This window comes from Hippocampus guttulatus, chromosome 23 (assembly GCF_054856545.1).
Source record: "Hippocampus guttulatus isolate MCC_2025c chromosome 23, RoL_Hgut_1.0, whole genome shotgun sequence".
Taxonomy (NCBI): domain Eukaryota; kingdom Metazoa; phylum Chordata; class Actinopteri; order Syngnathiformes; family Syngnathidae; genus Hippocampus; species Hippocampus guttulatus.
In genome coordinates this window covers 689,357-714,910 of record NC_141283.1, presented here as the reverse complement: position 1 = coordinate 714,910, position 25,554 = coordinate 689,357, and the positions used below count along the sequence as shown (strand labels likewise).

At 46.1% G+C, this 25,554-nt stretch overlaps 1 protein-coding gene across 5 annotated transcripts; it reads right to left on the bottom strand.

The window, feature by feature from the left end:
- On the bottom strand, positions 1-25,074 carry LOC147185583 (chromatin-remodeling ATPase INO80-like). 5 transcript variants are annotated; one of them, XM_086104300.1, is made up of 36 exons: positions 25,007-25,074; positions 23,224-23,279; positions 22,919-23,120; positions 22,381-22,514; positions 22,245-22,312; positions 22,025-22,177; positions 21,765-21,885; positions 21,496-21,701; positions 21,337-21,390; positions 21,047-21,250; positions 20,756-20,960; positions 20,623-20,690; positions 20,237-20,440; positions 19,885-19,965; positions 19,384-19,479; positions 18,357-18,416; positions 18,115-18,257; positions 17,835-18,037; positions 17,109-17,194; positions 16,727-16,894; positions 16,501-16,634; positions 16,272-16,339; positions 16,100-16,193; positions 15,692-15,884; positions 15,342-15,482; positions 14,977-15,202; positions 6,967-7,094; positions 4,500-4,594; positions 4,296-4,368; positions 3,913-4,071; positions 3,741-3,843; positions 3,566-3,654; positions 2,951-3,106; positions 2,511-2,721; positions 1,197-1,412; positions 1-1,116 (listed from the first exon to the last, which is right to left on the bottom strand). In XM_086104300.1, the coding sequence occupies exons 3-36, from the start codon at positions 23,074-23,076 to the stop codon at positions 938-940; spliced, it is 4,677 nt and encodes a 1,558-aa protein (XP_085960426.1). In that variant the 5' UTR covers positions 23,077-23,120; positions 23,224-23,279; positions 25,007-25,074; the 3' UTR covers positions 1-937. The 5 variants fall into 5 exon arrangements, with proteins under 5 accessions (XP_085960426.1, XP_085960428.1, XP_085960427.1 ...); XM_086104302.1 differs by having other exon boundaries at positions 2,511-2,682; XM_086104301.1 differs by having other exon boundaries at positions 2,951-3,103.
- Between the last annotated feature and the right edge of the window lie 480 nt (positions 25,075-25,554).

Below are 25,554 nucleotides of genomic sequence, written 5' to 3'. Positions count from 1 at the left end.
ACGGATTTAGCACTCTTTATTTCCACATGATTCTTCCTGTTAGTAAAATGACAGATCCATTTGTTCATAATATACACGTGACTTATAAAAATAGACAGGAGGGCATAGGTGGAAGCCAAAGACGACGGCGCCCTCATCATTATGTACACACATGTATTTGTGTTTATATATGATACAAGGGAACATCTACTTGTCGTCACATTTTCAACACAAGCCTACTATGGGCACTCACACAACACCAAAATAGACCCATGTTCGTCAAGCGCAGGAGCTGCCCCCCGCCCCCAAAAATATAGATACAGCAGATATATAGTGACTTCGATACAATGTACATAAATTTTACAAGTGAATGTCCTATTCACAGTTACAGCAAATTGGCTACTCTAAACTGAAATAACTTAATTCTTAGACCACAAACTCTTTTGCGTTGAAATAATTAATTTTCCATTAGCAGCATTTGTCATTTGAAACTCATTTTGGAACATTTTTACAGGACACAATGAACAGGAAAAGTGATGGAAATCCTGCTGGCTTGAGTGTCCGAATGTGAAGACCTGCCACGCTTGTCTTCAGGGATTAAAAAAATAGGATATTTTTCAGTAAAAAAGCTGCAAACATTTGGAGTCAGTAGTGAAGTGGAGGGTGGTCCGCGAAATTGTTAAATAACCTAGTGGATTTGGGTTGTTGATGTACAAGGAGCGCGTCGCTCAGTTCAGTGGACAGCCCTTGGAAGTCTGGGGAGAAGTCTGGGGAGAAGTACTTGACCACATTAAAATTAAACTTGGAAGGTGATTTGTGACAATAAACAGTTGTCTTGAAATTAATACTGTACTGTTTATTGGTTTAGGCACCATTGTAGATGGGGGTGAGGGGGTGGGTGGCATTTCAAAGATCACAGTGAGATTAGGTCAATCGTGTGGTCTAATGGAAGCGCACATCACTGGGGTCCTTTGCTCTTCCTGACAAGCTGGTGGTGTCTGTGAACCAGCTGCTTGCCGGGGCTTGGAGCGGCAGCTGTGCCGACGCCCTTGGCCTGCGGAGGTGAGCTTCTGGCGGGGTTAAAGGCGGGGCCGGGGCGACCGACGGAAGGCAGTGGGTTCGAAACAGCCAGGCCCGCTGGAAGAGGAGTGAAACATGAGAGTGCTTCAACCACACATTTGTAGACATTTTTATTTTTTAAATTCCATCACACCAACCTTTGGAAACACTGTAGCCGTAAGCGGCGTACGCCGCCGCCGAGGCGGCTGCCGCGCCTGCCATGGCTCCCGCCATCGCTGCCGCGCTGCCTGCTATTGACTTGCGTCCGCGGCCTTTACCTCCGGACTTGGGCCCACCACCAGATCCTTTAGGCCGCCCTCGACTCCGGCCCGACCTCCCTCTGCCCGGACTGACGGTATCTGAGGTCAAAATACCTGAACAGGAGAACAAAATGTACAATCATGAATCCTTAATATCCCGTATATTAATAGCTGTACTGTAATGTAATTTCTTTTTGTCTAATGTTTGGTATTTTTGGTCTATTAAAAATATTTATTTAATTCTCATCTACTATTTTTAGGTTTTTTTAACAATATAAAACATCTTTATATCACACTTTCACAGCAGCTGCAGGAGTAACAAAGCGCTTTCCAGAACTTCACATAAAATAACAATAAAACAACAGAACACGTAACATAAAACATCAACAATGATCTTAGTAGTGTTGTAGTTTTTGTCTAGTATCTTTAGATCCAGGAATTTTTTGGGTGTTGAATAATTTTAGATTTTTTTTCACCCTCAGATATATTTGAAATTCTTCTAAAATTTGAATATTTTTCACCTAATGTACCTGTATCTATTTTCAATTGCTCTTTTGTATAATATTTTTCCCATATTTTTCTATATTTTTTTTTTGCCTAATATCTGGGGATTTCCTTCTCTATTTCTTAAATATAGGCTTCATACATATTTTCATCAAATATTTTTTCTTCCAAATAGTTCTATTCTCTGTCAAATATTTCCTCTAATTTTTGTACTTTCCACAATATTTTTTTATATTTATGTCAAAATATTTTTATTTTTAATTACGTGGTATTTTACGGTTCACAAATTTATTCCGTTCCATTATTTCAATCAGGAATGGACTATAACACAGCATTGTACACCAACACATAAAAGGGAACAAAAAAAAAGGAACTTTTCCCATATTTTGCCCATTGTCAGGCGCTATTGTTTGTGAAATACTCCAGTGGAATCTCCCCGTCACTGGTCTACAAATTCTATTTGCAAATGTTCAGCGCACTAAACCAAAAAAGGGACAGCCCACTTTACACTTTCGGGATGGCTTATAACAATGAAGGACTAGGGGGCGGAGCTTGGCAGCGGTGACTACTTGGGGCTTGTTTTTTAAAAATTGAACGGCATACCGCGAGGCGCACTTCAACAGAAGTGTGGATAATATTGTATTTAAAAGAACATAATATAGCAGGGGCACGGATGATGAACCGTGGTTGAGCACGGGAGCACTGTACCGTTCATGTTGTCCGAGACGGACCCAGATATTGAGGCGGGGGAGTTGGTGGCTCGTGACTGCGGCGCCGAAGTCACCGGCTCGTCCACGATGACCAGCATGTCGTTGCTGCTCTCGTCCGCCTCGGCGTCCGGCGGCAGCGAGCCGGGCTGGAGCTCGCTGCTCAGCGAGATCTGGTGGCCGAAAGGAGCACACGGAGACAAGCACACAGGCTGGGGGTCAGGATGCATACGTAGGGTTCAGGGGATAGGGCCCGGTACCAGGAAAGTTAAGAAAGGGAATTGACCCGTTGAGGGGTTGGTATCGGGAGCAAACGGGATAACATCAAGAGGATGGGAAGAGGAAATGAGAAGCAGAATTTGTAAGGACAAAATGAAGAATGAGACACGACGTAAATTGTTGGATGTGAGACGTGACCTCACAAATCCCCTTGGGCCTCACCTCGCTAAAGGGGCTGGGCATGGCCGAGTCCATCTCCACGCTGATGTAGGAGTCGTCGCCATCCGCCGACAAGTTGGAGTTGTCGGCCGAGGGCACGTGCAAGATGACCACATTGGCCTCCTTCCTCCTCTTAATCTCAGATTCCTCAGTCTTCTTCTGTCACACACACAAAAAAAAAGCGTCCAGCCTCTACAATCTCATGAGATTCCATCAAAATTCAAAGCGCCAGGTTATGATGAATGGAGCCGAATTTTCCAAAAGGAGCTAACTCAGCTTTTCCAACGCGCATATGGATATCAACTACTGTCCAGATTGTGTGGACATCGGATATGCGATTCCATGGAGGAGGACGGCTAATGACTCCCTGACCTCACAGGTCACTTCGCCGGGTGTCAAAATCACTTGTACACCATCAAGCGCAACATTGTCACAGACCGTCGTGAACCCCCAGAGCCTGAGTAATTGGAATTCAACCACCATTTTTTGATGAAAAATGTCCCACAAGGTAACACAAAACTAGTTTCCAATTTGGAATATTTCCAAAATTCCCCACCTTAACTTCCCATGGAAATTTACTGGAAATTTTCCAACCCTTTTAAACCCTGGCGGTCTTACCTTCTCAGCATACTTCTCCCTCTTCCTCTTGCGCTCCTTGACCTTGCTGCTCTCCTCTTGCTGCCGCTTCTCTTCCTGTCTCTGGCGCACTACACACACAGAAATGGGAATCTCCAAATACATTTAGAAATTTTTGCATGTCTTAATTAGAGATTGAGAAAAAAAAAACCCTCACGTTTCTTTTCTAGCTCGTCATCATCCAGCAACAGGCTGACCACCTCCTTGGGCTTGAGTGTGTCCGGTTTGAAGTTGCCTCCGGATATCACCACCCTTTGGATCTAACCACAGAGACGCTGTGAGAATGATTTCAACTTCACCGGCGTGTGATTGACATCTTAATCACGGACCTCGCTCTTCTCTTTGGCCCGCTGCAGAATACGCTCCTCGATGCTCCCCTGGCAGATGAGTCGATAGACGGTCACCTGCTTGGTCTGACCCAGCCGGTGGGCCCGGTCCATGGCCTGCTGGTCTACGGTGGGGTTCCAGTCGCTGTCGTAGAAGATGACCTGGAACAGAATGACGACGATGAGGTGGAGAAAGATGGCTTGATCGACAGATGTACCGAGTTTGCTGTCGCTTGAGATGTACTGTGAAGGTTTGATCACGTAAGTCACATAAAATGATGTCGCGGACCGGATCTGGGCCCCCAGGCCGTGAGTTGGACACCTGCACTGTACAGTATTTGATCACTTTTATGCTAGTGTAGTGTAGTAATGTAAATGTGACTTACAGTGTCCGCTGCGGTCAGGTTAATGCCGAGCCCGCCGGCTCTGGTGCTGAGCAGGAATACAAAGATGTCCGTCCTAACAGGAGATCGTGAGACGGAGGGGAGGAGACAGTCGAAATTGCGTTGAGCTGATGCAAACACGTCACACAATGGGAGGCTTTTTGGATTGAAGTGAGAGGCACTAGTCTGGAACAAATATCCACCCACCGACTCTGGAAGTCCGCCACCATGTCTCTACGCTCGGAGATCTTTGAGGATCCGTCCAGTCGCATGTAGGTGTGCTTGCGGTAAACCATGTACTCCTGGGAAGGACAATGGAGGAGCAAATGGTCGAGAAAACAAGAAGAAATTTAACTGTAAGGGCACACATTGTTTTAAAAAAAATAATAATAATAAAAAATAAGAACTCGCCAACTCGCATGATTGAATAACTAAAGGTCATCTTTTACCAAAAACCTTGAAACAAATTTTTAGGAATTCATGTTTAGTGGTCCTCCATAGTGGATATTTTGATGCTGTTTCAAGCCACACTGAAGTCAACATCCTATCCGCACAGAGGTCTGCCAAGCTGTTGGAGAGGAGGGTGGGATGGGGGCTAAAGAGCAAAGGGGTCAACGCAAATAGCAGTGATGAGGTGACATGTTGATCTGCCTTTTTCAGCGCTACCCCATACCCCCCTCGAACCTCTGACCTCCCCACTGTGAAACATGACGGTCAGCGTCGCATCAAAACCTTTCGAGTCATTACTGATGATAGCCAGGATTTTACACGACGTAAGCCCCCCTCTCCCCTTGCTCCCTCTCGAAACCAAAGTCATGACAAGGCCAGCGCTCATCTCTCTGGCTGCCATCCCAACTGGCCCATCTGTTCCGAGTGAAGGCTACATTAGCGCTCACCAAAACGCCGCCTTTGGATTTGCATCTTCATTTCTGATGTCGGTAGCAATCTTAAGAATCACAGAGAGCGAGGTCGGGTGAGTAAGGAACTAAACTCTGCAGAATCTCTTTGTAGACTTCTTTTTTTTGGGATGGCAGGGGTTTCTTGCACTCCTGGGGGTCAAGATCAGGGGATGTCGTTAATATTTGCCAACAGTGGGCATGTGAAAGCACTTTGAGGCTTTTCTGTGCTTAAGGGCTATAGAAATAAATTTAACTTGACTTCTTGGTTAATCGTGGCCGCGACTGAGGGCCAAACTCAAAGTTTGTAATTTGGGATGAACGCTTTTGTGTCCTGGAACTTTTCCGACGCAGCTCGGCTCTACTCCAAAATTGTTACATTTGATGTTATTTGTTGAAACACAACCGTTCAAATTTAACGCTTCATTCCAGCGCCGATATCTCAACATTTGCAAGAATTTCAAGCACCCGTGAGAAATAGCCTCGCGGCGCTTTGGGCAGCAATGTTTTTCTTCTCCGGGCCACCCAGGTCTCCATGATCCATCACCTCGGCGACACCGCGTCAATGGGAGTGAACAGCCGACCGGCGACAAAAACAACGATGCTAATGACAGAGATTGGCATCGAGCGCTCCTTCGCTCATCAACTCCATCTGCGACGGGCCCCAGAAGCCGGCCGGGGTGGCTCCAATGCATCATTTGGGGCGGGAGGGCTCTTTAACCCATTAGCCGAGAGGATGCTGTCACCGCCATCCATTACTGTATGAGGTCACTGGCAAATGAGCGTTTTCTCAACGCAGTTTTTTTTTCCTGCGTCCCTGCTATGCGAGGCGCTCCCAGTATATATTTTTTTCCAGCCCAAAGTGCTGAGACCATCTCAGTGTACAGTATATACGTCTGTTCTTCTTATATTGTCCCCAGGTGGCCAAGACGAGTACGGCAGCAGGAGCAGCACAATTGCCATTGAATTGATGCAAAGTGTGACAAAAACTGCTCACACATATTGAACATTGTGTCATTACTGTATGTTGAACAATAGATGTACAATGTTATAGAGTGGAATCTGTTGTTGGGTTTTTTGTTTTTTTAAAATAATTGCCTGTACTGTATTAACCATCTGAGGGCCAGCGATCACTACAGTGGACAGCTGATCATGTTATCAGGTTACAGGGTGCATGAAAGGGTTTATAAAAGCTGATAAAGGACCTTTATAAGGACCTTGATAAAAGTCTGTGGCATCTGTCCGCAATAGGGTCGATATTCACTCAAGAGAAAAAACATTGTCGATCGTTCTATTTCATCTCATCCCTCTCTCTTTTTGTCTTAGATTCAACCCCCCCAGGGGCTCTTGCCACTCCTGTCTCGCCCACTCCGCCACTCCTCCCCACCCCCCTCACCCATCTGGCTTCTCCCATGTCCCCTCCAGATGAGACCCTGCTCGTTAACCCGGACCTGTTAATTACACACCTAATGAGTGCGCTAACGAGGGACCGGCAGGCTGATTAGAGGGCAGTGGGAGGGTGGGGGGACTTCTTAAAACAACAGGCTTAGATGCACCTGACAGTCACGTTTTTTATGGGCATTTGTCTGCAATGAATAACGCATGAATCTTAATGACAACATTTAGGTGGGGCATATCGATGAATCCTAACTAGGATTGTTCAACCTCAATGGATGCTTCACTGCACAAAGGGTGAGATTTTGGGTGAGTTCTTGTGAATGGGTGAAGTTTAAGAAAGGATTGATTGAGCAGTGTGTGGCGCGTGTGCGCCTTGCTACCTCGAGCAGGTCGATCATGCGGGTCATCTGGGAATAGATGAGGACTCTGTGTCCCTGGATCTTTAGTCGACTCAGCAGGATATCCAGGATGTGAAGCTTGCCACTTTCCGTGATGAGGCTCTCCTTATCTGCGGGGAAAAGAGACACAGATGATTTAACTTTTTTTTTAACCAGGCATTTTCTTAATTTTTTTTCTAATACTCTGATATATTTGACCATTTTTTTTCTCTATTAGATTTTTTGGAAAAATATTGTTGTCATAACATTCTGTAGTTCTTTCTAACATATCTGTATTTTCCCCCAAAAAAATTCACATTGTATTTTTCATGTCTTTTTTTTTTGCCCCATCATGAACATACATAAATATGAAACATTCAAATCAAAAATAAATGTATGGGCTGAATTGAGCGGGCCTTCTTTCTAGCGCGCCCTTCGTAACTAAAAAAAAACAACAACCAAGGAGCCCTTGTATACATTTAAGTAAGTCTGCCCTCTACTCAAAGAAAAGCGTCTTCATTCGTAGGTCATCCACAATCCTGCCAATCAATGCAAGTCCTCAATAAGCCATCTTCTCACGGATAAAGGCCCCTTTCACCAGAGCAGATCAGCTCGGTGAGGTTCAATCCTCTTAAAGCAGGCTGATCGGTTAAAGAAGCCTTATTGACTGGGCTGCTAATAGGGAGCAGGGCGGGAGAATACAAGTGGGAGAAAAGTGCAAAGAAAAAAGAGGTGAGATACATCCTTCAATGACAAAAGAAGAAAAATGGACCGAACAGTTGGTGGAGGCCCACGTTCCGGCGAGTGTGGAAAAAGTCCACTTGATGAGGCAATAATGCCATCCGAACAACGGCGGGTCGCGCGACGCCGCCCACCTGCTGACGGTCAAACCGAGGGGTCGTAGACTCCCCCCCCCCATCACCCCCACCTGGTCTGTTCCGGGGTCAGTTGCCAGGGTCAGGCCAGGGAGTCCCTGTTGGAGAGCCCGGCTCTGATTCAACTGTGAGCACACGGCACCCATTGTAAATCTCAAAATGATGCCGATATTTAAGCGGGGCTGCTTTTTATTGCTATTGTACACCTTCGTTGTAACGTACAAGACAGCCTTTTAGTCAGCTAGCTTCATGCTAACTCTTCATCTACGGTATGTTGCAGTCTCCAAACCCTTTAAGCGATGGATTGAACCCAACGAGACGGACAAAGATAACAGCACTGCCAGTGATATTGTTCATCCTCTGAGAAGAACGACTACAATTAGTGCCAATAGGCTGAGAGGAGTTCAAACACCTCAGTGAACGGTTGCATGTTATAAGCGTCGCAGGTGACAGAGGTGGGCACACTCATATTGTCGTCGTATCACAGGTGGCAGAGCCCAACGGAACCCTCAACCCTTTTCCTCCATGACTTGCAGCATTCTATGCTAATGTGCACTACGATTGAACCACGACCTGCGACCTTTCGGGGCAGTCGCCCAAATAAGGTCAGGGCCTGCAGAGGTGTTAAAGAGGAACTAATAGAAGCGATGAACAAGGGGAAACACCCGGGGGAGTTGGGGAGCGATTGGGGGGGGGGGCTCACCTCTGGGTCACCGGACTCAGTCCTAGTCGGTCGCGGGGAACGGGGATGAGCTCAATTTTGAGATGTTTCTTAGCATTGGACGAAGAGCAAGCAATTGGTCTTTTTTATCCGGTTGTGTTTTTGTAAGTTTAAAGAGGCCTAAAGTGAATGCTTTTTTTTAAATCCGGTTCCGGTGAATTAATGATTTATAATAAATGAAAGGGGATGAGGAAAGCATCAGCCATGTGCCGCCCGACAGAGATTCCTTGCCGACTGACTAGATTTAAATCCACAACTGGTGTTGCTTTGCGCAAGCAGGCCTTCTTGGCTCCAGCCAGCAATCTGTTGCTCCTTAGCATATTACGTTTAATGCTTTCAGACTCTGTTGCTGACATTTCAGATGATTCGTTACAAGGCCGAAAGTGAGGATCTGAACAAGATATCTCAAAGGCCAATCTTTGATGAAAACAAAAGAAATCCCTAAGACACATTGTTCCCAAACGCAGTCCCACAAAGCGTCAAGAGCCAGAGCCAAGAAGATGAAATCATCACTATTTATGCGGCCCATCTCCGCCCAGTATTCTACTTAGGGTTTTTGTACACAGATGGCCTGATTTAGAGAAGGGCTTTTACCAGATTAAAATGAATTAAAATTGTGAAATATATTTTGAACTTTAATAATGTTGATAAGCCTATCTAGTATGACTGCTTATTATTTTCTGAATCCCACAGCAAATTGCGAAAGATCACAAGGACTTGACATACCCCCAAGAGGTTTTTCAACTGCCTATTATATTTCATATAAATGTCAACTATGATTCAAAAACACTTCATGTGTCTTCACCTGACAACATTAGCTTTAAAAATAAATGGCTTACTCATTTAATTTTGGACAAAAACATTGACCGGAAATCCACGTGGTGAAAATTTTCTGTAACGTCCACTAAGAACCCAGACGAAACTTGTTGATGCCCCAAAAGACACAACCAGTCAGTCTCTCAGTCGAGATGCACCTTTATCACTGAAACATACAAGACACCATTTCCTATTTGAGACAGAACTTCAGCGGCATCTTGTGGTATCTTACTGCATTTCGAGAAGATCAATAGAACGCTGACAAAAAATACAACAAATGACTCAAATACTTAACAATACGAACATAAAGTACGGGACTAAAATGGAGAATATTTTTGAAAAATCCTCAGTTTACAATGGATTCTGTGCGCAACAGTTCAAGCATACTGTTTTATATTTGATTAATTTACGTTCGAGAGGCGCTTTTAATACAAATATTTACCTCATTGAAATTACGACTTAACTGCGGCCAGCTATGTCGCCGCCATTTGACCGGAGCATCATGACATATGCCTCGCATACCAAGGAACTTTTTTTTTTTTTTTAATGATAATTTCAACAACATAACATCACAAAAACAAGTAGTGCACCAGAGATGACAGCATGGCGACCGCCACACCCCAAAATGCAAGCAAATCCCATTTGGTGTCACACCACTCTGCTGTTGCCATGGATACACATATCAAGCTTCACCACCTGCCATGCTTTCACAGTACCAGCAAAACACCCCCCCCCCACCCAACAGAAACACACTCCAATCCAATCCAGTCTAAAAGGGGTGTTAAACCCAGGCAGCCCCTCCCGCCCGTGCATCCTGCTGGCAGATTAAGCCGCGTCGTCCCTCCTCTCTACCCTCCATACCCCCTACAGCTCCTTCACCATCCTCCGTCACCAAAAGAAAAGACCCCCCCGTAGCCCATGGCTGCCTGTCCCCCGACAGTGTAATCCAATCCCTGCAGGGCCAGAGCCAGAGGCCTGACACGGTCCTGACCCAATTAGAGGCCTGCTGCCAGCTAATTAACCCCCGGCCCAGCCCCGGAGCCTGGCGCCTAATGCTTCCAAACCAACTAACAGCGCTAATTTCATTAATACGCCACGCCGGCCCTTCTCGTCCTGTCTTGTAACCACCACCCTCCCACCCCTCTGGAATTGGGCCAGCTTGGAGAGAAGTGGTGGCCGATCTCCTCGATGAAAGATGATGGATGGTCGGTTATGTGAGAAATGGAGACAGATGGGGGTCAAAGGTGCGATCGAATCTGCTGTCAGGCCCTCACTGTATCATGATACATTATACAGCCCGATCAATAAGTCAATGGGCAATACTTGTTCGGCACTACAATTGATGGAAATATTAGCCAGGCGCAACTTTGCTACCATCGACAGGAAAGCTTAAACTTAATTTAGTCGTGGCGATGGCAGAACAGGGTCTTTGGAGACAGATGCGTGCGGGTTTTGGAACTCATAAAGTTCGCTGACGACACCACGGTCATCGGTCTCATCAAAGACGGCGACGAGTCTGCGTACCGCCAACAAGTGGAGCAGCTGGAGCTCTGGTGCAGCCGACACAACCTCGGGCTGAACACGCTCAAGACTGTAGAGATGATCGTGGACTTCAGGAAACATTCTTCTCCACAGTTGCCCCTCACACTATCCAACTGCCCCGTGTCAACCGTCGAGACCTTCAAGTTCCTGGGAATCACAGTCTCCCAGGACATGAAGTGGGAAGTCAACACCATCTCCATCCTGAAAAGGGCGCGGCAGAGGATGTACTTCCTGAGGCTGCTGAGGAAGCATGGCCTGCCACAGGAGGTGCTACGACAGTTCTACACGGCAGTCATCGAATCAATCCTGTGTTCTTCCATCACGGTTTGGTTTGGGGCCGCCACAAAAAAGGACAAAATCCGACTTCAACGGACAGTTAGGACGGCGGAAAAAATCGTTGGCACCGCCCTACCCACTCTTGAGGACTTGCACACTGCAAGAATCAAGACAAGGGCACGGAAAATCCTCCTGGATCCCCCGCACCCTGCCCACCACCTTTTCCAGCTACTCCCCTCAGGCAGACGCTACAGATCCATGCGCACCAAATCCAGTAGACACTTAAACAGCTTCTTCCCTCTAGCCATTAACTCCTTAAACAGTCACTGACGTAGTCACTCTTCTTGTACTACAAATACTGCTACTGGTTACTCTAAAATGGTTCAATGATTTGTTGTTTACGATGATACTAATGCAGCGTGTTATACCGGAGACAAATTCCTTGTGTGTTCTACATACTTGGCCAATAAAGATGATTCTGATTCTGATTCTGATTCTGATGCTAGCGTGTATCGGAAACTTATTGACAAGGGGGCCCCAGGTTATGAACGTTGCACAGACTGAGAAATGAAATCTTACAAGGCAAAATAAGAATGTCACGACAAAATATTGGACACAAAATACAAAAATGTTGATGAGGTACTCACTTTAAGACAGGCATGTAATAAAAAATACACAAATATTATTCAAAAAATATATATATTTTTTGAATAATATTTGCTTTTTTAGCATAAGTAAGTGAAAGATTACAGCACATTCCATTTAGCGTACCAAATGTACCGGGTTCTCATGTGGGATGCCAAAGTGATTCCCATCTAAAAATGTATATGCGGAAACCCGGGAAGACCGTGACGCCACTGCTTGGCCACAAACATGGAGGCAACAACGCGGCAGCCTGATGAAGACTTTCCGGGTGTCTCGCCACAGAACTGACTCTGTCATTGGAGTCAATTACAGTACTGAGGTTTGACCACAAAATTTTTTTTATTTTTTTTTAAAAAACCCGGGACCGTGATAATCGTGTGGGCAATGTCTCCCCCTTCAGTCGACTTCGAGACTTGATCTGTCTACTATCTACTGGCTTTTGTTTGGGCCTCCAACTTGCTGAGCTGGACATTTTGTTTTGGACTAAATTCCATCGAGGGGTCAACGGTGCCAGTCAGATGAAACTAAAGCGAGGCTGCCCGGCCGTGTTGATCTGTGCCTCCTCCCTCTATCAGAGCGCTTCCTGCCATTTTTTACCCACCAGTGGCATTCCTTTGAAGGGACAGGAAAGCCGGGCTGCACTTCCCACAGCCCTCGACATGGGTTGCGCTGGCATCTCTCTCCCATGGACACGATTGATGCTCGCTTACGCATTCCAAATACAATCGTTTGAACGCTGCAAAACGTTTTCCTCAACGTCACAACATCTCATCACGCCCATGATCTGTCAATTGTCGCAGCCTCGTGAGAAGCTGGTGATTTTGTGGGGGGGGGGGGGTTCTTATAATTACCGTCGGTGGCGCAGGAGACGCAAAGACAGCAGCGGAAGGTTATTTCAGTGTCGCACTGGAATGTTCCGCAAATAAATCCTAAAGCGTGAGAGCAACACAGTTGTGTTTCATAACAGGACATGTTTTCTATGTATTCCCATTGACTAATAAAATGTGAATTGGGGGGAAAGAAAAAAGCAAAAAACAATACAAATTGCATCCATAAGCAAAGAGTTGGAAAAAATTAAATAAAACCGAACATTAGTGATATTTTTTTCGCTTCTCGCACCACGAAAAAGGAGTTGAGAACATAGCGTAATTAATAGTAAATAAATTAGAACTATAGTGTGATCTCATTTTTGCTTTTATTGTTTTGTTTCATCCTGTCAATTAGCCTACTTTTATGTTATGAACCACTTTGGCCTTACCCCTGTGCTGACTCTCACTCTGTGTGATTACATTTACAGCGACCGTCCACGACGCAATAACGCGACTTAGGGACGAAAGCACATCACAAACATGTTATTAAAACACCTGGGAACTGTTTCAAAATGTGAGCAAAAATGCATGCTGTAAAGTGCCCCACAGGCTTTGTTTTTTCCCTCCTGTGCGGATTCATTCCTTAATAAGGCCCTTGATTAGATTCCTCGATTGATACCATCGTACTCACGCCACGCTGGTCAAAACAAACAGTCATTCAAGCCTTGCCATTTGTTCTGAAACGTGTGGGGAGAGCGGGGGAGGGGGCTGGGAAACTTTGGCCGGGCTACTGTACAATATCTTGAGCCTTGATGTGGCAACAATGTGTTCGGAGGAGGACGGGTGCCGCGCCGTTGGGTCACTTCCTTCCTCCCGAGGCTGAGAAAGAAGCGGCAGACTGGGACGCACAGAAAGAAAGGCCTGAGATTGCCTCACGGGCCACGAAACACACGGCTGCAAGTCGGGACACAACACATGGAGGAGTTTGAAAGGACTCTTCGCAGACTTGGCCAACACACACACACACACACACACACAGCATCGAATAGTGTTATCCAACGAAGCGCTTGAACAATGAGGAGTACATCAACTTCCTGGCTTTGTCCGCCTCCTCGTAACTTCATAAGAGCGCTTAGACGGTTCTCACAGTGACACGCAAATCCTTGTTTTTGCTTTCACACTGTGGCACAAAAACACTTACAAGAAAAGCAAGCGACAAAAAGTTTTTTTTCTCTTTTTCTTTGGGGTGGGATCATTATTTTTCATGCGGTTGCATTGATGTGTGTCTTATTCATCACCACGTTTGTCCATCTAAAAAGTACACTGTATGTAGGTAAAAATATGTTTCTGAAAACTCATCTTGATCTATTCTAGTCATGTTCTTTTCGCTGGTCAAAACAAAACCTCACAAAATTCACTCAGTAGCAACGTCTGTAGAGGGGGGGACAGCTTCGCATTTGGACACCAAATTGGACGAACATATCTATAATAACAGCATGTGTGAAAAAAAAAATTAAAGAGGTGGTCAGCACTCTTGCCTTGAGGCAAACTTTTTCACGAAATCTAGGGGTCGTACTTTGGCAGAATCCCCCAAACAAATGAGCCCAAATCAGAAGCAGGTATACGAACGAAACAGATGGGTGATGCTAAATTGCTGCACTTCTTTGTTTTTGCATTCTAAGCTGTCTTCAATTCATCAACGGATAATGTTTCGAAGAACGAATAACGAGGGACAAAAAGAGCATGTGGGTTCATGCTCCCTGCCAAAGAGATTTGCAGCCAAAAGGAGGGTGGTCAACACAAAGTATGACAAGTGACCGTTTATCATTGTGAGCGGTTCAGTGAGAAGGGAAGTGTTGTGTGTACAAATGTGGTGGCCTCTCTCCTGCCGCACATCCATCAGACTCCACTTTGCTCAGAGTGACCCGCAACTCCGCCGAGCCAGGTTCTGCGCTCGAGCGCACGTCTGCGTCCGCCATCGATTGTGATAACGCATACACACACCCACACACACATACATATACAAAGGTAGAGGATGCTGACAGGCCCCGTTCTACTCGCTTTCTCAACCCTGAGCTGACCTTTTGTGGCATTTCCCACGGACCCCTCACGCCGCGGAGGTGTGTGCATGTAGGAAATAAAGCTGGGAAGCTCAACTCCTCTTTAGTGCGAGTAGCGCAACAATACGTACACCACAACATGGAAGTCTCCACGTTGTGTAAATTGGAAAATCTAATCGCTCTTTTTAAAAGAGTTTGCCTGTGTATCTAATAAAGTGTCATGGATGCTCCAGGTTCCTTATGGTATAGCCGCATGCCACGTGACTTACCTGGTATCCGAATGTACGACCAGCCGTGCTCGGGGAAGACGGCCATGACGCCACCGGGCCGTTGCGGGAAGAAGGCGCCGGACCTGCGCCGCCAGTCGGAGGCCAGGTTGGGCGTGCCGTAGAGGAAGCATTCTTTGAAGACAGCACCACCGCCGACGCGCGTCACCCGCCACTCGTGCTCGGCGCTTCGATCGGCGCAGTAGCGCTCCATGGGAACCGCCGTGACCTAGGTGACCGACACAACGAGATCATGGCTTTAAACACATGAAAAAGAAGGTGAGAATTGAACTGCAGACTTTAGATGGCTATTTAGATGTCAACATCACCCCCCCCCCTCCCCACACACACACACACAACATAGATACCCTCGGTGTGGCTGCGAGCAGGAACTTGGGCGGGAGCGCGGGCTGGCACGGCCACAGTCGGGAGGTGGCAGAACGTCGACAGTGGATGGTTGCGTCAGCGTGCCCGACCATGCCGGGCCTGAGGGCCGTGAAGACCAGGTTCTAAAGCACAAACATAAGGTATTGATATCCATGTGGAGGGGGGAGTGGGGGGGGGGGGGTGAAACCACACATTTCCATCTCCATGCGCCAAATGCGTGGTTATTTGTGAGTGGCTATATCGCGGTGAAGAGAAATGATGATTGCATAGTGCCATCTACTGGCAATTCTGAACCCTGAATTGGCAGTTGTGCTGCAGGAAGCCCTCTTACCCGTAGCACAGGGCTGGTTTGCGTGTTGGGGAAGGACGAAGGTCTGTGTATCCACAAAAGCAGGTCATTGCGAGACAGTGTCCGACACCGCGACGTCCCCCCTTGGTCCCGCGCGCCTTCTCCCTGGAGGGCAAACAGCTGCTGACAATGTAGTCGGTATGCTGCCTTCAGGGACAGAAAGAGGGCTAACCACCTGTGAAAATGGGAGGACCAGGAAAGCAGGGAAGGGAATATTCATGAAAAAAAAATATGAACGAAGAGTTAAAAAACACTTTTCTAGGGCTTGCATTTTGAAGGTTGCTTTTTAACATGACACATTTCATATCATTGCTGTCCAGAGAAAAAAATTGAATTAGTTTTGGGGGTGGGGGGGGGTTGTATTTATTAAATATTATTTTAGGCACCAACCTGACTAAGGTGCCTTGCAGCATGAGGTTGGACATCTCAGCCGGCGACACGTCAATGAAACGCAGGAAGGAAAAACAGTTTCCTGCATCGTCACCTGGGTTGATTGACAAAGCAAATGTTAAAAATCAATAAACAAACAAATTGGGAAGTTCACCTTTGGACAGCCACTCACCTCTCCTGTGAAAGAGCGACTGTTGGATATGATTTGGGGAAAAGGGAGACAGGAGCACACGCAGTGACCTGCGAGAGACACGTGGAGACATTTTGTGAAGTCAAGATCAGTGCTGCTCTGGACTGTGCGTGTGTGTGTGTGTGTGTGTGTGTGTGTGTGTGTGTGTGTGTGTGTGTGTGTGTGTGTGTGTGTGTGTGTGTGTGTGTGTGTGTGCGTGTGCCAGTCTTACTTATCTGTGGCCTGGCTGTTAGCGCAGAGGAGGCCGTGGCGGTAGAGGAACTTGGACAAAACGTAGGGCACGACGGACATGTGGAAAGGAGAGCGCGTCTCCTGCCGCTCAAACAAGTCAGGGTGATTGCACACCTTCAGAAAAAAAAACCCAGACATTATTTGTATACCGACCCAGGCAAAACAATCCAGCGGTACCTTGACTGACAATTTGAATTTGTTTGTACCTTCCTGAACTGCATGACCAGATTCATGAGCGACGACGTGGTGCTGTGGGACTGCTGGGCCGTGCCCATGGAGGACTGTAGCAGGTCCTCAATGGAGATCTTGTTCCTCAGGGCCTGGTAGAGCAACCTCTGCCGAGACGTCAGCTGGCAGTAGGTCAGTATCTCAATCTAGATTGGAGGGTTGAGGGACGAGCGGCACCATTCGAGAAAGGTAATTAATCCAAAGAAAGACGTCTGACATGACCATAATCTCGTGAGACGAAAGGAAAAGGGAAAAGAAAGATAAATGTCGGGGAGTGGTGAACTTTTGACTCCCACAGAGGGGGTGTGAGTGTGAGGCGACCCATGAGTTGGTGTGTGTGCCTATATGTGTGTGCTGTACCTTGTCTGAGAGCTCATTTTCCACATCCTTCTTGATCCTGCGCAGCATGAAAGGCTTGAGGATCATGTGCAGTCGCGAAAGTTGGTCTGTGAATCACGGAAGAGTTAAAGATCAATGTGGGGCTGTGGCAAAAAAAGTGGAACTTTAAAAATGGACAAAAAGAACAATGTTTTTTTTTTAAGTAGACATATTATTCTATTTTGCCAACAATTTAAAATTCCAAGCTGAACTGATAAAAATGCTTTGTCGAAATACCCAATCCCCCTGCCCACCGAATAAATTAGCCCGTTTTGTGGTGCAGGCCACATTCTACCCCAGGATGTGCCAACACGAGAAGACTTTTGTCACTGTGACGAATAGCAGCAGAGCAAGGGGGGTTGGTAGGAGGCAAGCAAATACTACCAGCGCAGCCAACACAACGTTGACAATCAGTAGCTGATAACGCTGTTGGCCAATGCTAATCTGTGAATTCAACAACACTGCAGCTCTCCTTAGCTTCTGGCTTTGCTATGACAGAGTTTCTCAGAGTGTTGGTCGCTTGGTAATGGCAGATATTCTACCAGCCTAGCCTGCAAGTCATGCGAGAAAATCATTGTCGGTGGCTGTGTTATGTAAATGAGCTGAATTGTGACATCACAATCTGGCAATATTGAGAATGAACCGCTCAGGCACATTTTAGATTTACTTGGTGTCCAATTTCAGGCAGACGTCGTACTCAGTACTCACTCTCGTCAATGGTCGACTTGTTCTCGGCGTGGCTCTCGATGTCCTTGGAGAACCACTCGTTAAATTCCTCGTGGGAATCGAACAAGGTGGGCATGATGAAGTGCAGCAAGGCCCACAGCTCGGCCATTGTGTTTTGGATGGGCGTCCCTGTGAGGAGCAGCCTGTTTCGACACTGGAACTGCAGGAGGATCTTCCACCGCACGCTAAAAATCACCAGAATAGTGAGAAATGTTTCTCTCCCCCCCCAGAATACAAACAGGACACTCAATTACACGTTTACCTTGTACTGCTTTTCAGCGCCTGGGCCTCATCCAGAACCATGTACTGCCACTTGACCCTCTGGAAGTACTTGACGTCCTGGACCACCAGCTGGTAGCTGGTGATCACGACGTGGAACGGTGCGTTCTGAGTGTAGAGGGTTTTCTGAACACACACACACACACACACACACACAGTGGCAGATCTTAATTACAAATCATAAGAAAAAAAAAAGCATTGATAGCATCCTCAGCTCTTGCTTACCTGGCTCCAGAATTTACGAATAACTTTGCGATCATGAGGGTTCCCCCAATATGGCAACACCTGAGGGACAAACAGGTCTCGATTAATAAAAGGAAGAAAATGGGACTGAAATTAATGCTGAAAACATGCATGAAAATTATTTTTGTGCTTCTTTGCGCCTGACCGTCCACAGATTCAAGATATCTTGTGGCGCATACAGCACAGGTTAGCCTATTCCATGATTCACAGTAGGTAGACTTCCTTTACATATTGGGAAACATGGCGGAGGCTCGGTTACGTTCTGGGGGTTCTTCGCTGCATCACATACTTTTCGACACTATCGGGGCATCATTGAAATCCCATGACTATCAAGGCATTCTGGAGAGAGATGTACTGCCTGGTGTCAAAAAGATTGGTCTTGGATATTTTCTGGGGCTGCTTTGCTAACTCTGGCACATGGTATCATCTCTGCAGGGTGCAGTTTAAGCTTAAGGCATCCTGAAGCAAAATGAGCTGCCCAGTGTGGTGAAGGACAGTCAGACGACTCTAAAGAGCCTTGATCAAAATCCTATTAAACGTAGCATATTTATAAAGGGATGTGAATCAATATTAGTACAAAAAAAAAAACTAAACAAAAACACCCCTATAAAAACAAAACCAACACAACGCTCCCGAGGGAAACATTTTATCTCAGCAACAAGCATGAATCACTGCATCTGTTCTTCGGTCGCTGACAAACACGATGTGAAAAGCATTTCTGCATCATTACATCAATCAACACCGGCCGCCACTCAATTGTTTTTAGTCAGTCTTGAGGAAGCTTATCTTCAAATTGTGTAATACGCTCTTTTCACAGCTCATTAGCAGAATAGACCGGAGCTGATTTATTGTCTGAGTCGGAGGGAACAGCCTTGTGAGTCTCTGTGAGCAAGTGTGCGGCACGTACATCATTTTCAGTAAGTCGCAGTAACTGTATTTAGGTAGAATACTGCCTCCTAGTGAGCATCTTTCAAATGGCGTGAAATATGAGTGTACCAAAGATTCCCACCTTGAACTTGGGCACAAAGCGTGAGAACTCTTGATGCCAGTTGTTGAGTGTAGATGCGGGGGAGATGATGAGAAATGGGCCCCAGATGTTGTCTCTCTGGGTTAAGATGGAAAAAAAAAAAAACAAGACATTCATGTGTATATTCAAGTGTATACAATATTTATTTTCCCTTGACTTTTCGGGTCACCACAGATGGTTACAAGTCAAGGCAAAGAGCAAAAAGCTGAATTCAGTACTAATATAATGAGGAACTGTCCATGCAGTCTGCATTTAGCGATCATCATTTCTGAGAGAAAACACAATCAATTAGAGTTGACACATCGCCCTGTGTACAATGCTAATGAGAATTGGTAGAATGTTAACATGCTACATGCTGTAACGTTAATCTCCCTTCTAGCAGTAGACTGAATAAATACTGCGATATAAGAACGTAGAGCATATAGTTTTTAAGAGCGATTGATAACGACAAGACGCTCATAGTGGTTCTTTGAGAGCACGTACCTCTGCAAGGTGGGCCAACAGGGCGATACTCTGCACGGTCTTCCCAAGTCCCATCTCATCCGCAAGGATACCGTTAATACCCTGCAAAGAATCCAAACATTTTAATCCACCAACATTAACAAAATCAGCCCATTCTTAACTCTTTGTAAGCCCTTGATGGGAATCCTAGCGAGGAGAGCCGTTGACATCAATTGCCATCAACTGTTTTTTTATGGGGCTGGGTGTAGAGAAGTCCTGTCCATCTCTGGTTTGAGCATTTAGCGAGGACAATTATTTAACTAAAAGAATAGAAATGATCAATAATTTCTTTTAAATGGCTAGCATTGAAAGCGTTAATAACACCTTGTCTTACTTGTTCATAGAGGTTGGCGAGCCAGTTCATGCCTTTAAGCTGGTAGCCCTTCAGCTTGCCGTTGAAGATGGTGGGCTGCGGGATGTCCTCGCCAGCCTGGATGGACGGGTTGGCCAGACTGTAGCTCTCGCCAAACCCGGAGGTGGCGGCCGCAGAGGAGGACGCGCAGCGACTGTCGTGGGAGTCTTCGTCGAACATGCGCGTCTACAGCGGGAGAATGGAGAATTTGACTATGTTTGACAATGCGGCGTTTTTCTGAGGCTCTGGTTCTAAAAACTCTGACATCATGAAAACCTTTATTATCTGACCAGCATTGTACTAGCTGACTGTTACTTGTAAACGGCGCTAAAATCGAAAAATACATAAACGGCATGACATCAACTCACTCTCTGTTGATGGACATGGTAGGCCTCCTGTGCATTCCTCAGGGCTTGGGACTTGTAGTATTCACTGTCTAAAAGCAAATAATCACACTTCAGACGTTTTGAGACGATTTAGTCGAAATAAGAGTCGTTGTACCGTAGTCCTCCTGTCCCACGTTGACCATCACGCCTCCCCCGATGTCGATTTGCCGCCGCGCGCTGGTGTCGTCCAGCTTCTTGAGAATCTTCTCCTGGGCGTCGTCCCCGCCCGGCGAACCGGCGGAGGCTTTGCCGCTCATGAAGTGGGCGTAGAGCTCCGTCTGCGTGATGAGGAAGTTGAGCTTGCGCTGCTGACGCTTGGCCTGGAAATTGATAAAGTGTGTCAAAACGGAGGCATGCGAGCTGCCCAATTGCTGCCCTGTTGTGAAGCCACTGGCCCTCTGCCTACCTCCTTCATCTCCTCGTCCAGTTTCCGCTGCTCCAGCGCTTCCTTCTCGGCCCGCTTCCTGTGCTCTTTCTCCACTTTGTCGTACTTTTTCCAGTAGAGCATCATCTCCTTGGTGAGGCGGCGGGCACGGGGCAGCGTCTCTTTGCAGTTCTTCTGTGCCTGGATGGCGGCGCGCCGTACCTCCCGCATGCACTGGTGGGCCAACTGAAGATGGGCCAAAAGGAAAAAAAGGAGCCAACATGTTCTTGGGAGGTTCATCAGAACACATCTGCAAGGTGTATTGGACTTACCTTTTTAGCATTGGTCAACACCAGGTTCTTAGCAGATGTCTTCTGCTTGAAAGACTGCCAAAGGGTACAAATGGAACAAGAAACCTTTTAATTTTCCTTTTGAAGGTGACATATGATGGGACTTTTTAAATTGCATACAAATAGATGAGCCTTCCTAACCTTGGGGATCTCCTTCTTGGCAATAGTGAGCCACACTTTGCGTCGGCGCGCATTCAGCTGCTCCACACTCAGGTGCTTCTTCTTCAGTATGGGCACTGGCGCGTCCTGTGAGAACTTGGCGAAGGTCTTGGCCACATAAGGGAGACCCTCATCCGAAAAGTCACCCTCGCCACGTTTCTTCTTCTTCTTCACTTTCTTCAGCTTGGCTGCGTAGAAAAACAGGTCATGTTAACAGATGATCGGGATAATGTCAGAATTTATTGTTTTACCCTTGAATTTTTTCTCCTCTTTGATTTTCTTCTTCTTTGGGCCCATGAGGTGGCGCTGTTGCTCATAGAAGAGGTCTTGACTGGAAAGCAGGCCCGTACTATAGAACTGGTAGTGCTGAAGCTACAGCACAACCAGACGGAAAAATGTCAAGTCAATGCCGCATTCAACAAAAATGGGAATTTGGAATTTTGGCCAATTTCCGATGTGGAACTTCCTATGTCCTAATTTTCCCTTATGCCACAGTGACATTTCGGGTTACCTCGCGGTCCGTGTGAAATTTGTTCTGGTGCTGCCTGGTGTAGCGGTGAAGCCTCAGCATGTCGTGCAACTCGTCACGCGACATACTGAAGTCCGAGTTGTCCGAGTCCGAGTCCGTGTCCGAGTCGGTGGTGTTGTCGCTCAACAACAGGCTCTGAGAAATGAGGAGGAGTAATTTAGGAAGGGTGCATTCGGACAAAATAGTGCAACATATGCATCACCTTCAACCATTTCCGGTTCTTCTTCATTTTAGAGAAATTGTACAGGTTAGCATTGTCCGTCTTTTGGTCTACAGAAATGAAAAATCACATTTAATGTTATGAGTGGACACTTGAGGGGGACGTCTCACGGCTTTACCTTGCAGAAGAACGCCATTGAGGGGCTTGCCTTCGACAAAGGCCTCCCCTTGGTCACATGGCTCCCTCTTCACCATCAAGGGTTCGATGGAGAGCCCAGAGCCCAAAGCATCGTCGCTGTCGTCGCTATCATCGCTGGAAAAGTCACAAATGCGGAAATACACTCAGAGTGTACACTAGGATGTACATAAAAGGACTATTTCACAAAAATATTGTTTTCTGTCTTGACTTGCTGTGAGTGACCACTTCTCCTTTGCCGAGATGATCCATCCCCCTTACGGGTGTAACATCTCAAGCTGCTGATTAGACGGCACGATTATCGCCGGGCAGACCGGGAGAATTATTATTGCCTTGAGTTCTAATGAAGCTTGCGTTGTGGAACATGCCTTGCCATCTATTGAACCCTTTTTACACAACTTACAAAATGCTTGCTTTTGTACAAAAGAGGTGTGAGAGGATGTCCAAATACAATCACAATAGTTCGAGAAAAGAATGGTCAAATGACAGCAGGATAGTATAGAAGACTTGTTTGACAGTACCTAGTGACATCTCTGTTGAAGATGTTGGCCGTCTGGTGCAGAAAGCTTTCCAGCCTGAGGGAGCGCTCCAAGCGTTGCAGGTAGAGAGGTTTGGCCAGGCCCGTCGAGCCACCCGCCGCAACGGCCGGCTCGGGCCGCCCGCCCTGCCCCGATGCCATGCAGTCTGGATACGCCCACCCGCCCGGCCGGGCAGGGATTTTTACTGAAAAGGGTGGCAATGAAGGGCACAGGGCCATTATGGTTCCTTATTCATTCAAAAAATAAAATGCAACTTCAAAAAACAAAGAACTCAATTGTGGGCCTACCTCCTCTGTAAGTGCTTTCATTATCCTCGGTTGCAGGATTTTGGATACACAGAACCCTAAAACAAAATCATGTATGATCATTCCATGTCAAAAAGAATTTTTAAAAAATAGCCATCCACTATGCTGTTTATGGGAGGTTTGTCTCATTAGTTTTCAATTTAAAAAAATAAATAATTTATTGTGTCCATTATTGTGTTTATGTATTTATGTTGATAATTTGTTGAGGACATGCCTGTTCTTTTTCACAAAAGAAAACCAAGGTGTCAATGTTGATGGTCTGAATCAGTTCTGGGTCAGACTCAGGACCCAAAAATGGAACGTGGACCTATTTTGGCTACCTTAAAAACAAACAAACAAAAAAGACAAGAGGTCTTTTAAGACCAAAAATACAACAATATCAGTTATGAATGACACAAATAATGTGGAAAAAATAGCTAAATATTATGAAAAAAATGCAACTCATGTATAGTGGATGAAAAATATTAGGAATTTTATTCAGCTAAAACTACTATACTAGACATTAGTGCATGACAGTGGCCACAAAAAATATTACAAAATGTTCTGACATGTTACAGACCAAACAAACACCTGAATCATAATTAATGTTTTCTGCACTGTCAATTTGAAATAATGTCCTGTTTTAAAAGAAAGGGATTTATTATTAGTTGAAACCCTAACAAAAACATTCAATGAAAAATATATATTGACTTTTCTAATAGAAATATATGAGGGGAAGAAACAAACAAAAGTATTTGGAAAATATGAAAGAAGAGTGTGAAGATCCATTCATCGGTTCATTTTCTTTGTTGCTTGTCTGCATTAATGTACCAGGAGAGCTGGAGCCTATGCCAGCTGACTTTTGAGGAGGTGGGGTACACCCTGAACTGGTCGCCAGCCAATCGAAAGGGACATGTAGATAAACAATCACAAGACACCTATTGAATTTTTTCAAACTTGAATGCATGTGTGGGAGGAGAATCCCCACATAAGCACGAGGAGAAGATGAACATTTTACACAGGAAGTCCTGAGATTCGAACCCCGAACCTTAAGACTGTGAGGCAGACTTGCTTCCCTCATTTGATAAACACCAAATTCACAGTTTCACTTACTCCCTCCCACGCAAATTGAGAAAATATGTTAAAAAAAAAAAAAAGGTCCTAAACTTTAGTGAAACTTGTCAATTGTCATCCAGTTGTGGTTAGCTTGCCGAGTTAGCCTATGCAAGCTGGTTGGCTAACCTTGAACGTTGAACTGTCTGCTGGACGGTTAGCTTGGAATGTCGCAAAAAGCTAAGGCGGCTCAGATGCTAACAGTTAGCCGCATCGCATCACAGCAACTTCAGTTGAAGGGCGATGCTATCAGTTCACCTTACAGGGGGGTGGATCGTATTTTATAGCCCGGGTGGGGTGGACTTTGGGCCGGTGTGGTTGATAACTAGCGCCGTATTAGCTTTAGCTTTAGGGATGCTAACGGGGGTTTTGACAGTCTTCACATAACATTACAGTAATATGAGGTGAACACACCCGCGCTGTCTCTTTAAGGCCGCAACCACCTCCTCTGCTTTAACTATATATAAAGCTACTGCTTTAATGACTTTAATTGTCTAGCCCGCTGGTCGGGGGAGGCGGCAAGGCCCTAACCGGCCCGCCCGCGCCTCCAGTGTCCTTGTAGGGGGAAGTTCAAGTCGTGGTCGTGTGTGTGCTCCCCGTGATTTTAATTCTTTTCTCCCTCCCGGCCATCTTCCCCTCACCATTGCTCCTTCGCCGTAACAGTGTCTCTCACCTCGACCCCCCCGTGTGGCCCCTTTCGCGTGCCTCTCGCCGCTGCTGCCGACTCTCGGTTCCCTGACTCCAAAATGGCGGTTAAAGGCGCCGAGCGAGTCTGAGCTTTGAGTCTGCAGCGGCGGAGAGGCGGCCACTTTCTGTTACTGAGAGAGCACAGAGACACGACGCCATGGAGGCAAAAGCAAGGAGCAGGCTTTGAAATCGAGCGCCGAGCAACTGCCTCGCGCTTTTCGGCGTGTCCGACGGCGAGACGTTGACATTTAAATCACACGACACGTAAAAATAAGTCTGAAAGTGTTAATGGGTGACTTTATGGCGTGTCGAGACGGTGAATTGAATATACCGCGGCAGATATGAGACTTTCTGATGTTGATTAGTAGTGTCTGCCCTCTGCGACGGTTACCGAGCTACGTCGTACGTCATCATGAGGAAATTCCATATATGGTATGACCAAGTACAAAGGACTGTTACGTAATTATAAAACAAATTGATGTCATAAACGTGAAATAAGACGCGTATTTAATAACTGTAGTCAAACATGTTTTT

Coding starts and splice junctions, on each gene's coding strand:
- LOC147185583 (XM_086104300.1), bottom strand. CDS start 23,076: ATGGCATCGGGGCAGGGCGGGCGGCCCGAGCCGGCCGTTGCGGCGGGT. Junction 19,480..19,884: donor TGTTGGCCCACCTTGCAGAG/GTACGTGCTCTC, acceptor ATCTTAACCCAG/AGAGACAACATCTGGGGCCC. Junction 17,195..17,834: donor CAAGTCGACCATTGACGAGA/GTGAGTACTGAG, acceptor CGTGATTCACAG/ACCAACTTTCGCGACTGCAC.